Consider the following 12,782-nt stretch of genomic DNA (forward strand, 5'->3'; position numbering starts at 1 on the left):
TATATGACTAAAAGGAAAACAGGGAATTAGCCATTAAGTACTATATAAGGAAGTCAAAATACAGATATGTAGCCACTGAAAATAAAAAAGCACCAGCAGTTAATTCAGTCCTTACGACTTCACCTCTGTTTCTTTCCTCTCATTTACTCTTTCATTGATCCAAACTTGTTTTATACACACTAGATGTTTAAATTAAAGAAGAATGTTTCTATAATAATATTATCCCATCAATGTTTTAACAACGTTCAAAGTTTTCCGTTAAGAGCATCTATTTATCCCTACTGGTTCTGACTCTAATACCGTTTTTTTAACACAACTCTCCTTTTAGGAATATTTCAGCCTATTTATGGTTCACTTTACCACATTAAGTATATTTAGCTGATTTATATTGTGATAAAACCAAATGCAAAAATGTTACTTGTTTGAAAGCATTTTCAAGCAAAATCGCAGCTAAAACACTCAGTATTTGTTCTGCTCAAACTGCTGTTTTAAGAATGAAAATACATAAAATATGTGATGCTCATATACTATGTACATAGATAATAAACTATGTTGATTAAAGATAAGAACTAAAACAACTCATAAGTAAACATATGTATATAAAATGGGAAATAAATAGGAGAAATTTGATAATAACCAGGACTTTAACACAGAGCTGTGAATACAGACATCAAATCTCTTTTATAGTCACTGATGTCTCCCCTATCCCCTTTCACTTGGCCTGAATCCAGCTCTAGAAGGGCATTCCCTCTCCCTCTAAAAAAAGACTTCCAAAAAGTCAAACACACCATTTTTCTGTTTCTATGCTCTTTGGTAGAATCCTCCCGCTCTCACTGTAGGTTGACCTATTGATTTTCTTTGGCCAAATATTAGCAAATATAATACAGGCAGAGACTTGAAAATGCTTGAAAAGGTAGAGTTCATTCTCTCTTGCTGGGCTTGAAACTCTGAGATCACCTGGTGAACAAGCTCGTGCTACCCTGTTGGAAGGTTAGAGGACACGTGGAAGAGAACCAAGGTTGCTCCTATCACCCCAGTGGACAGCCTGCTTGCCAACCTCCAGATAGGTGAGCGAGGCCATCCTAGGTCATCTAGCTACCACTTGAGCAGCTAGCTAACCACAGACAAACAAGAGAGTCTGGAAGAGGTCAGACAAGCCAGTGCAGACCAGCACTGAGTCAAACCATGGTATTATGAACTAAATAAGCAGTTTTTAATTGTTTTAAGCCACTAACTTAAGCAGCAAAAGCTAATGGATACAATGCCATTGACCAGAACTGAAATTGCATTCAGTGATTTTTCTCCCCTCAGCTATTTTACAGCATTTTATGGCTGTCTCCATTATTTAATTCTTCAAGGTCTAACTTGGAGTATAATTATTATATTACATGCCTGTCAGAAAATACCTCCCCCCAGGGTACCATAAGCTCCCTAAGGGCCATAACTTTTGCACCTGTGCCTCACCCACTGATTCAAAAGGGTCTATACTTTACATGTAGTAGATACTCAAAATAAAAGTTTTTTTGAGTAAATGAGACTTTGATTTTTTTCTAGCATTCCTTAGCTTACAACAATAATAATATCAACAACCTTTTTGAACACTTACAATATTGTAGACACAGTGCTATGATGTTTTATACAAGTTTTCCTAAGTCAATCAATTTTCTATCAGACTTATTCTTTTTTCACCTTAATCATGCATCTCATCAAATGTAGGTCTATCACTGAGCATCAAAGAAACATAATCGTTCCAAACTGGACCAATATGGCAGTATTTATACTACTAAGCATCTGAATATAAACTCTATAAATAGACTGGTTCCAGCAATATCTTTCTTGAAAAGGCATTTATGAAATATCTAATCATTTGCAGTACCACTGGTGCTTATAAGGAAAAATACATATATATCTATAGCTATATTTATTTGTCTATATTTACACAGTATATTCTACCTGCTGGGAGCTTACTCAGCCCTAAGATGGGAATCCGCAGAATTGCTACATATTACTAGGATAGATACAATGACTTCTTTCCTTAAGCTTCTGCCTCTCAAGAGAAGAGAGGTCCACATTAATGTAACAGGCTACCTCTTTGTAAGGTACTCATTCCACTTCAAAAATAAATAAATCTGCAGTGGGTTCTGCCACATATAAATGTCACGAATTGGAGAATGCCAGGTGAATAATGTACATCATAATACTTGTTTCCATTTAAGTGTTTTGTGATACTGCTGTTTATCATCTTGCTCAGCTGTCGAAAATATTCATTTGAGAAGAAAAGTTTCTACATTGGTGTAAACCCAAAGTGTCTTTTCTTTTCTATTCTACAATGCCTATCATTTATCAGGGTGGTATGTTTTTATAGCACCCCTCCCCCTCCAGTAGGCATTTCCAAGAAACTTCTTTCTAAACTACCCCATCATAATCTCTAACAAGTGCGCAAAAAGGTAAAATTCTGAAGTATGATCAAATAAAGCAAGAGTAGGAACGCAATACATTTTTTCTCAATCTTTGGAGTGTTCAAGATAGAAAAGGTGTAAAGAGGTTCCCTACATACTGCTGTTCCCGGCAATAGTTACATACTTGAAAGGTTTTAAGAGGAAGCAATGTAATTATAGTCCTTCTAGTTCTCAAAGGGGTATAATTTCATATTGCATCATTCTTTCTTTCTTTTTTTTTTTTTGCCTGGTTTAGGTCTATTTCGCTCAGAGATTATAAGCTATAACTTATAAAAGATGCATGTAATATATGTCACCATGTTAAATTAGAGCATTTCATAAATGTCATCTGAATGGCACAACTATACAGCATGGTCTTATTGTAATTTGCTGCAAAGTTAATATAGCAGTTATTAACAAGATGGTGTTTTGACTATCAAAATGAAAGATCTCATAGTAGCATTTATTTCCAACATGAATAAATGTATCTTCAATGTCTATAGTTAATGTTGTATAAAAATACACTTTTGGGAAAATTAACTCAGGTGGTTTAACTACTTTTTTTGTTTTATTTTAGTAAAAGTGGTAAAAGTTGCTATGAACTTACATAGGAGAATGCCCGCTTGCTATAGTATTAATTGAACGAGTGAAAATGTATGTTCCAAATATATTTTGAGAGGCAGGTGTCCATCTGAGATGATTTTAATCAACTTTTAAAAAATAACTTACAAAATATTCAAAGTTCCTGGGTTCTGTATAAGATAATAAGCTGGATCCTTGGTACATTAAGCACTAAGGGAGGTACATTAATTAATATCAACCAAATTTCCATTCAAGGATTGTATTGGTTCCAAGAAATTAATGTGTCATTCAATTATGTAAACATTGTTATGTCCTAAATATTTAGGAATTTTGTTTAATATTTAGGATTAAATTAATAGGATTTGGTATAACGATCCACAAACAAATGAGTTTATTTCCTTCCTACTTTTGGATAGTGTGACTTGTAGGGCGAGGTTCCTCTTATGTGCCAGGCACTCTGCACCGTGCTGGAAACATGTAGTTAAGAACCCCATGTCTCTGATCTCAAGTTGATCTTGGGTTTTAGAAATAAACAATACAAGTTTCGAATTTCTGCGCTACCTCCTTATGACCTGTGTGATCTTACTTAATTTCGCTGAAGCTCAGTGTCCCCAACTACACAGTGGATAAATTAATAACTACTTTACCAGCTTTGGTAAGGACTGAATTAATTGGCTGAAATGCTTGGCATATTTCTTTGCACGTGACAAATGCAAAACAAATGGAACCTATGCGAATCTTACAGACTAGTTTCCATCCTTATGCATTCTTTGCAATCTGTCTTACACACTTCAGAATGTGGCAGTCTCACACGTGGCACCAAAACAGCAAGGTAAGGCAAAGTGGAGACCAGGTCCTTTGGCCCATCAGAGCTGAGACCATTCCTTACTCCTGGAGAATACCAGGGAACCTAGTGCCCTCATCATCGCTTCTCCCTTGATACTGGGAATGCACCTTCCTTTGGAAATGATCAGCACATTGGTTTTGGAGGCCAGGGAAGGGGGAGGCTGACTGCTGACTGCTGACGATATTCTGTTCCTGAACAAGTCAGTATTATCAAAAAGCACATACAAAGGGTCACCATGATGTAGTCATTGATTTTTTAAATAAACTCACTATTCTCGTATCTATCTGTGTCTACTTACCTACCTACCTAAACAAAAGATATTTTCACCCTTTAATCATAACCCCAAGAAATTATGTACGGCTTATAATGGCTGCTCTTGCCAAAAGTCTTAAAATATTCATATTTTGAAATTGCTTCCAAATCTATGATCCCTAAACATCCTCTATGCAATGAATGCTCTTTCTTTTTAATTCCCCTCCTAGCCTCCTCCTCTGGGAACAACTTGGGGGGAAGTGATTGTTTTCTCATTTCCTTTTCCCTGGGCCTCTCTCACGCATGTGCTCACAAACAAGTCTTTTCATCTTGCATTCAAGCTGTTTGTTCTCCCACATCCACTTCTTTTTTGATAGAAGCTGCTATGATATTGTGCTTCCAACAGGGGACTCTGCCACTGTTACAGGGTCTACTTCGAAACAGCCAATGCCACCAATATTAATGGCCTGGCAACCTCAGGGTTTTGATGAGTTACTCTATTCTCAGGGGTCCTCATTAGACAGAAGCCACTCTGTCCTGTGTGTAGAGGAGAATGCCCCCTCACTTATACCTTCTGTCACACAGGCAGTGAGCGGAGATGGCAGGGTCCCCACCAACCCCATGTCCCCTTCCATAGGATACAACGGTAGCTGGGAAGTGGCTACCCAGCCAGGGACTGCATTTTTCCAGTCCTCCATGTAACAGGTAGCCATATAACTAGCTGTCACCAGTGGAAAGCTAGCAAAAGAGATATATGACTCTTTTGGACCAACGCTTTTAAAAAGTGCATTTTTTTCCCCATATTGTCTTTTCCTTTCCCAGTGGAAGGCAGAGCCAGGCAATGGAAGGAGCCTGTGTCCTAAATTGTCACACAGAAGAGAGCCACCAAACAACTAGGAAGAGCTGTCTTGGAGAGATACGTGAAGGAGAAATGAACCTCTATATTGTTTGGGCCACCAAACATTTGGGGGTTTGTTACATCTGTTTAGCCTACTGTAGCTGCATTGCTATTGGTAGCAGTGCAACGGGCCTTATGTCATGTTGTCTTACACGTATCAGTTAACTCCATTCGTCTGGCATCCAATCGCTGCCTAATGCTTCTGCCAATGCTATCAGGGCTCTTTAATCTAGCCTTAAATACCTGAGATATTATTATTTGGCCCTTAGGATAAGTTTATTCCCAAGAAGATGTCAGATGTCTCCAAACATGTGGAACTCAGCTTAAGCTGAGGCTGAGAACCTCACCTCAGTTCCCACTCCACCTATTTCACTTCCAGGCAGTTTGCCACAACCTTGATTCTTGGGTAACTCCCTTATTGCTAGCTTTCCCAGTAAGCTAAGATTCATTTTTCCCTTCCTTTCTCATGTATACCCCAGGGCCTTTGAGCCTACCCTTGTGAATCTCGCCCTCTACATTCTGAGGACAATCAGTTATTGCTCAGTTTACCAGCTGCATGAAAAATACTACAATCGATCTCTGCTAATTCTCTAAAGGTGAGATCACACAGCTTGTACCCAGACCTTCATGTCTCCATTTAAGCTCAAGGACAACCGCCTGCCATTCATATCCTTCACCACTTTAATGCACGTAGACAATATCCACACATCATATTATTCAGGGTCAAGTTCCTCATAGGAACTAAGAAACTCATGCTAAGGAAACATATGCATTACTTCTCTCTCTTCTATCTATACATTAAGTATTTGAGTTATACAAAGTATAAGGTAATATATTTCTGGAAAATTCACATGGTGACTTTTGGACATGTTGCAGTAATTAATGAAAAAAGCCTAGTTCAGATCAGATGAGAAAGTATTGATGAACTGTAAACAATGGTACATTACGCAGAGAAAGTATATTTTCTGCTCAAAATTTCAATCTATTTCCATGAAAATTACCACTCTGGCAGAACAATCAATTTTCTTGAGTAGGGTCCTTATTCCTTATGATTCAATCTTCCGTGAGTTGGGCAAAGAAATACTTCCTTCATTGATGCCTTTCCATTTCATCTAACTCATTTCAACCCCAGTCTCCTTCCTTATTCATCTCTTTTTAAAATGTCTCTTAATCATTTCTCTCTATTCTGGTGTTGCTACAGCACTCTATTGATTATTGATGCCTTATTGAGCATTGCAATCAACCATTCTTCTCTCTTTTTATATAATTACAGCTATATTTTCAGTTTTCAGCCAACTTTTTGATTCTTTTATTTCTTGTCTTTTATTTCCACTTTTTTAAATGGCTTAGGTTAAATTCTCTAATTTTGAAGATACAGCTTTAGGGCACAACTCAACCCTAATTTAAGAGAGGCTCAGTGGTTTAGAAAACTTAGGAAAACATTTGCTTTTAAGACAGGAGTCAGAGCATGGAACAAAGTGAACCCACACCTGACCAAGTGTATACATGTGTGCACAAGTACACACTCACACCTCCCCTCTCCTCCTCCCCACCACATCTACACCCAGCTTCTTTCATCTATGCATCTTTGATAGACAATGTTCTAACTCCTTGGTTATTAAAAAGTAATCCATACACCAGCTGCAATCACATCACCTGGGTACTTTCAGAATGTAGAATCTCACTCCCAATCCCCAAACTTCCTCAGTCAGAATCTGCCTTGGAAAAAGATACCTGGGAAAGTCACATGCACATTGAAAGTTTGAAAAGCATCGCTCCAGGGGACAACCTCCATATTGACTGTGGTGGCTGAACTCATGGCTTCCTCAGCTCTATCCAAGAACACAGCAAAGTAAAAGGGAGAGAAGGGAGCAGGGATGGAGAAACTCCCAAGCTGGAAAGCACTCAGACAATATTTATTGCAGGTCATTCATGTAAGTCTGGCCATATGCTAGGGACTTTCACTGAAATCTCCCTACCTTCTGAACATCAACTGTGGAGGTGGCTATAGCAGGCACTCCAGGGACACCAGCAAATGTGTGGATGGCAGGGTCTGGGGAGGGCAAGGTGGTGCCAGACAGATTACTCCTACCTTGGGTCAGGAGCAGACTGGGATCTCTAGACACATGCACTTTAGATGTGGGTTCAAAGACCCTCTCCAGATACCTCAAGGTACAGAAAGCATCATCTAGACCTGGGACTCTATCTGGTTCATCTGGACTTAAGTCACACTAGATGAGGAGAAGGGAAAGGACAGTCATCCTCCAGCTCAGGACCCATGTCAAGTAAGTCATGCACTGAGTTCAAGGAAACAAGACGGTAGTGCAGTGGTACTGTAGAAAACTCACATTACATGTACCTGTATTCATAACCAAGACTGTTCATAAGACAAATGGATTTCTTTTACACAATGCATTGAATTATCATCTTTTCTGGCTCATGAACCCCTTTTGGATTTAATGAAAGTACTGAGAGCTCTCACCCTCAGAAAGACAGACAAGAAAAATACAGAAGCAGACAACTGCATGACACAGACATAAATTGTTTACTACTCTCATTTACACCAACAAATTGTTGGTAGCCCTAGGGATGTAGGGACTCCCATATTAATAACTCCTCAACAATAATTATTACTCTCCATTTTTCTTTCTCCTATTAATATTAATATTATTGTACTTTAGATGTTCTCTGTGTCTTGACTTTGGCATCGGTATTTTTGGGATCTGTGACTCAGAGCATTACTTCATGCCATTCTCAAGATCTTGGCATTCACACGAGGAAGAATTACAACATTTCTTATGAAGAATAAAGCAGACATGCCATATCTTATGAGATTGGATTGAGTTTCAAATGACAAGTGCCAAAGGGAAAGTTCCCTTCCAGAACACAGAGCACATGACACAGTCACTCAGGCCATTTGGGGCTGGCTTGATTCCTAAGTTATTATAACAAAATAAGACTTGAACTACTGCCTAATTTCCTTGTATGCTCCCTAATATTATTAAGGATTGCAATTGCATGAATTTTAAAAGTGTCCTTGAATTCAACTTTACAGTTTATAATTCTGACACTGTTGACAACTTTCTTAGTGTGTATTCTGTTATCCCATTGATAATGACAGTAAACATTTTTAGAAATCTTTTATAACATTATTCAGGCAAGGTGTACTTGACACAATATTTCCACATTTCACAACAGCCTATATGCTTTATACTTGGAGCATGAGAAAAAATAAAAATTAAGGCAAAACATGACTGCAATTTAGAGATAGATAATGTGGAGGTTTTAAGGTCACAAAACAGTTCTATCATTTTTACTTACATTCATATTACATTCTCTGGCTACATATCAGATTTAATAAAAATTCTCTTTGTTGTTTTTCAGACTATAGTAAACAAAGCAGATTTGTAAAGAAAAAAACTTTTAAAGAAGGAAAAATGCTTTTAAAACCAAGAAAAATGTTAATATTTTAAAGTATGTCTTTCCTTTTATGTATTTTAAGCTGTATTTTTGCATGTGGAAAATTATCAATATACAGAAGCATCTGTATGAAGTATGTTTTGAATTCATTATAAATTCTTTCTCCAAAGAAATTCCAGATATTATAATTTTATTGGGGAATTCTACTAAACCTTTAAAAAGTAATTAGCAATAGTTCTGTGCCTCTTACAGAAAACAAAAAGGAAGACCTCCTGACTCATTTTATGAAAGTATTACCCTGATAGCAAAACCAAACACAGTACATAAAAAGAAAACTATAAAGCAATATTTCTTATGAATATAGATGTAAAATTATTAACAAAATTTTAGCAAATAGAATTCAGCAATATTTGTGAAAAATTATACACAAAGATCAAGTTGGTTTTACTAAAGGAACGCAATGCTGGTTCAATATCTGAAAATCAACTAATGTAATCCATCGTATTAACAAGCTAAAAATAAATCACATGATCAGAATTGATACAGAAATAGCAGCTGACAAAATTCAACTCCATTCATGATAAACACTCTCAAAACTAGGAAGAGAGGATAACTTGCCCAACTTGAAAAAGAACATTTACCCAAAAAATGCCTATCTGCAGCTGATATCCTGCTTTTACATGGTATACTCTTCCCCAAGTTCACGCAAGAATTAGATCTACCCTACAAGAGGAGGAGAAAGAGATCCAGAATCGACAGTTTCCTGGGGTCTGCACTGGCTCATAAGAGCAGATCAAATACATCTCTTCTCAAGTCCATGTTTAGTGACATCTCACCGGTAGCATGAATTTGACTACGGAAGGCTTTTTTTTTTTTTCTCCCTTGGACACTCAGTTGTTAAATATTTAAAAGCACAGAAACACCCAGAATTGTCTACCAGCTGAACAAAATAAACTTGAAATAGAAATCTGAGTTCAGAAAAATCATTTAAGTTCTTTCACATTCGAATTGTGGAATTGAGAAATCAATCTACTGTACTTGAATCCACATGGCTTATAAACATATAATTGAGGTTATGAGAGGTAGAACTTTAGTTCACAGTCTTTCAGTAGTATATACCAAACTTACTTGACCTTAGCTCTTCAGGGAGAAGAACTGTCCTTTAAGTGGAAATTGTACATAATGCTCAGATTATCATGACCATTCTAAATGACAATCTGACTATAGGATCAGTGCTCAGACAGAATCTCCCTTCATTCCTTCAGCATTTATTCAACAAATATTTACTGGGTGCTAATTACATGATTGAAACTATTCTGCTTATGCTGGATAGAGAGAAAGAAAATGTAAACAAATAAATTAATTTCATAAAGCCTGTAATGAAAATAACATGGGGTGACATGAGAGACAGTGATTTGAGAATGTTTTGTAATAGGGTAGTCAGCAAAGATATCTCAAAAGGTATATCAGTATTTGAGTTGAGACTTCAATGCTAAGCAAAATACAGCCACACTGAAAATTCAGGGTAAATGTGTAAAGATGAGATATATTACAATATAGTCAGATTTTATTAATCAATATATGGAAAATTGTAGTATGGCTTTCTGAGAAAATAGTCCCTCAATATTATAAAATAAAAATAGTAGAAATTGTCTTTGTTAATTATTATTCTACTCTTCAGCTTTACAATGACACATACAAGGTTCTCTTATTAACACACCATGGTTACTCTGAAGGTGTTTGAATCCAAATTTTGTCCTGGTTTATATTTGTCTTTTATTTGGGAAAACAGTTTTAAATGCATGCTGAAAATGATATGATAAACATTTTGTCTTGAACTTATTTTGTTCATAATGCAACTTTTTAACAAATGTTCTGTAACTAGATTGTGGTTTATACTCCTACTCACTAAATTCTCAATTATTTATAGCAGAAAATATAATTATTCAAAATTAATACAATAATTGAATTAATTCTTCAAAGTAATTTTGCCCTTTATTTTTATAATTTTCATTTATTAGTATTATCAGAACAGCTGAAAACTCCAGCTGAACACACCACATTTAAATATGAAGATTCTTTTTCTGCTTGAGGCAGGATATATGGACCCACATTAGTTAGAATGTGTATGCATGTAGTTGGACATCATTATTTGTGATGTAGGTAATAAAAGTGCTTAAAAAATTATAAAAAAATATATTGTACTTTTAAGAAAGAAAGTTGGAATAAGAAACTTAGAAGCAAGGTTATCATAATTTCCATTTGGATCTATGTGTGACTTTTGCTATACTATCTTCTATGGAATTTTTGGAGAAACCATCCTTGTTTATTCATATCATTTATTAATATTATTTCATCAATAATTTTAACACATATACTCAGTAGACTTGCTACTTTACTTGGAACCCCAACCCTCCAATTTTTTTGACACCTGTAAAATTAAAACTAAAATGGGTCTTTCTTACATGCAAAGGACCAACTAAGTAGTCCTCTATATCGTGTACATACTATAAGTTGCACGGGAACACTCTTAAAGCAATCATCTCTTTGAAATGCAAACACATACAGAAGACTTTCTGGTAAATATAGCCTTCGATTCCACTGGTAGAATCTCCCTCAAATTTCTGGCAGAAAGCATAATCCTTTGCCTTCAGTACTGAGCAGAACTTACCTGATCACAAAGGAGGCTGCTGTGTCTAGTGCCAACTTTATCACAATCACAGGGTTTGCAAACATCTATGGCTGAAGGATCGGCACCAACTTGTCGGAAAAAGTAATCCTTGCACAGCTCACAGTTCCTTCCTGCGTCAGGGAAAGGTTATGCATTATGACTTCCAATTCATTAAAATCAGCTGCATAATTCAAAATTAAAGACGGTATTCCTTTGAGGGAATTCTACAATTTTCGGGACGTCCATTTTAATGCACCTTTCATCTCTACCTGCCAATTTAGTGATCCAGAGCATATGAAACAATGAACCTGTTACAAACTGTGCTTTACTTCATTAAACCCCCATCTGTTAAATAATACCACACTTCTAAAAAGCTGTGCTTTGTGGGGGCCCATGCGTTTTGAAAGAGTTTATTTCTAAGCTTAAAACTTTATGTCTAGGCCCAAGCATTTAATCTAAATCAAGTACAGTATGGGAAACACACAGTATGGGAAATTTCTACATGTGTGGTAGATGATACTTACATAGTTAGAAGAAAGTAGGTGCCTACTATTAGAAATATTTTTCCAGAACTCCATCTTATAAAATGGGAGACTGTTTTTAATACAACTGATTATTCTATAATTATTCTATAGTTAACACCATTGCAAGCAAAAGCTCTGTTGATGGCATTATTTTTCATTTCAAATCATAAACAAGAAATTCTGTATATTTAGATATAGTAGGTAAATTTCATATTAAATATTAGAAAATCCTGATATATTAGATATATCAGGTAATTCCTATAGTTCAGAGTTTATTAATTATAAATTTTTCCTTGTCATATAATTTAAAAAACCTAAACTACAGGACTCTCTAAAATAATTGTGAGTAGCATATAAGACCATTGAAATAAGCTGAAATAAAACTCAAGGCTATCAATTCCCCCTTTAAACTGAAGCACTTTGCTCAAATATTGCTGAAATTGGCCTAATATTAAAAGGCTATGGAAATAATTAAGTGAAAACTCATATTCTGATGGACATTGGCTATGGACTAATTAAAAATTAAATAGATTTATAATATTTCTAGAATATTTCCATTTGCATATGCTGATGTTCCCAAATCTCTCTCTCCTATCTTGAAGTCTCTATTTATCATGCAATGAATATTTATTGAGAGATTACCATGCTCCAAATACTGTGCTAAGTGCGGAAGAATACAACAATGAGCAAAATACACAATGTACACTGTATTTCCCTCACAGAGCTTTCTTACAGTCTAGTGGGTAAGATCAATCCTAACCAAATAACAACAGGAATAAATACACATTTACCAACTCCGATAAGCATAGTGGGCACTAACGTGTGTGGATGATTCTGATCTTTTGTGAGGTATCACAAAAGGCTTTCCTGGAAGAAATGGGCTTCGGAACTGTTTCCAACTGCCTACAGGAGAGTTTCTCCCATGTCTCTTGGAAACACACAGTGAACGTGTCCAAAACAGAATTTGCCATCTTCTCTCTTAGCTCAATCCTCCTGTGTCTCCTACCTCGATGGCTGGAGCTAATCTTGACTCTGTTGCTCGAGCTGGAACATTAGGTATCAGTCTGGACTCTTCTTCCTTACCTACCTCCATTCTGTTCACAAAATGCTGTCAGTGTTTCATCCTGAATATCTCTTGGATCCACCTCTT

At 36.2% G+C, this 12,782-nt stretch overlaps 1 protein-coding gene across 2 annotated transcripts in view; it reads right to left on the reverse strand.

Annotated features, from left to right (window-relative positions):
• USH2A (usherin) overlaps positions 1-12,782 on the reverse strand; it is a 605,447-nt gene that overhangs the window by 499,529 nt on the left and 93,136 nt on the right. For both annotated transcript variants that reach the window (XM_045536030.1, XM_045536031.1), the window contains one exon: positions 11,109-11,239. In XM_045536030.1, the coding sequence (XP_045391986.1) occupies positions 11,109-11,239 (131 nt within the window). The remainder of the gene's footprint in view (positions 1-11,108; positions 11,240-12,782) is intronic.

Source organism: Lemur catta, chromosome 23, assembly GCF_020740605.2.
Source record: "Lemur catta isolate mLemCat1 chromosome 23, mLemCat1.pri, whole genome shotgun sequence".
In the NCBI taxonomy this organism is placed as follows: Eukaryota; Metazoa; Chordata; class Mammalia; order Primates; family Lemuridae; genus Lemur; species Lemur catta.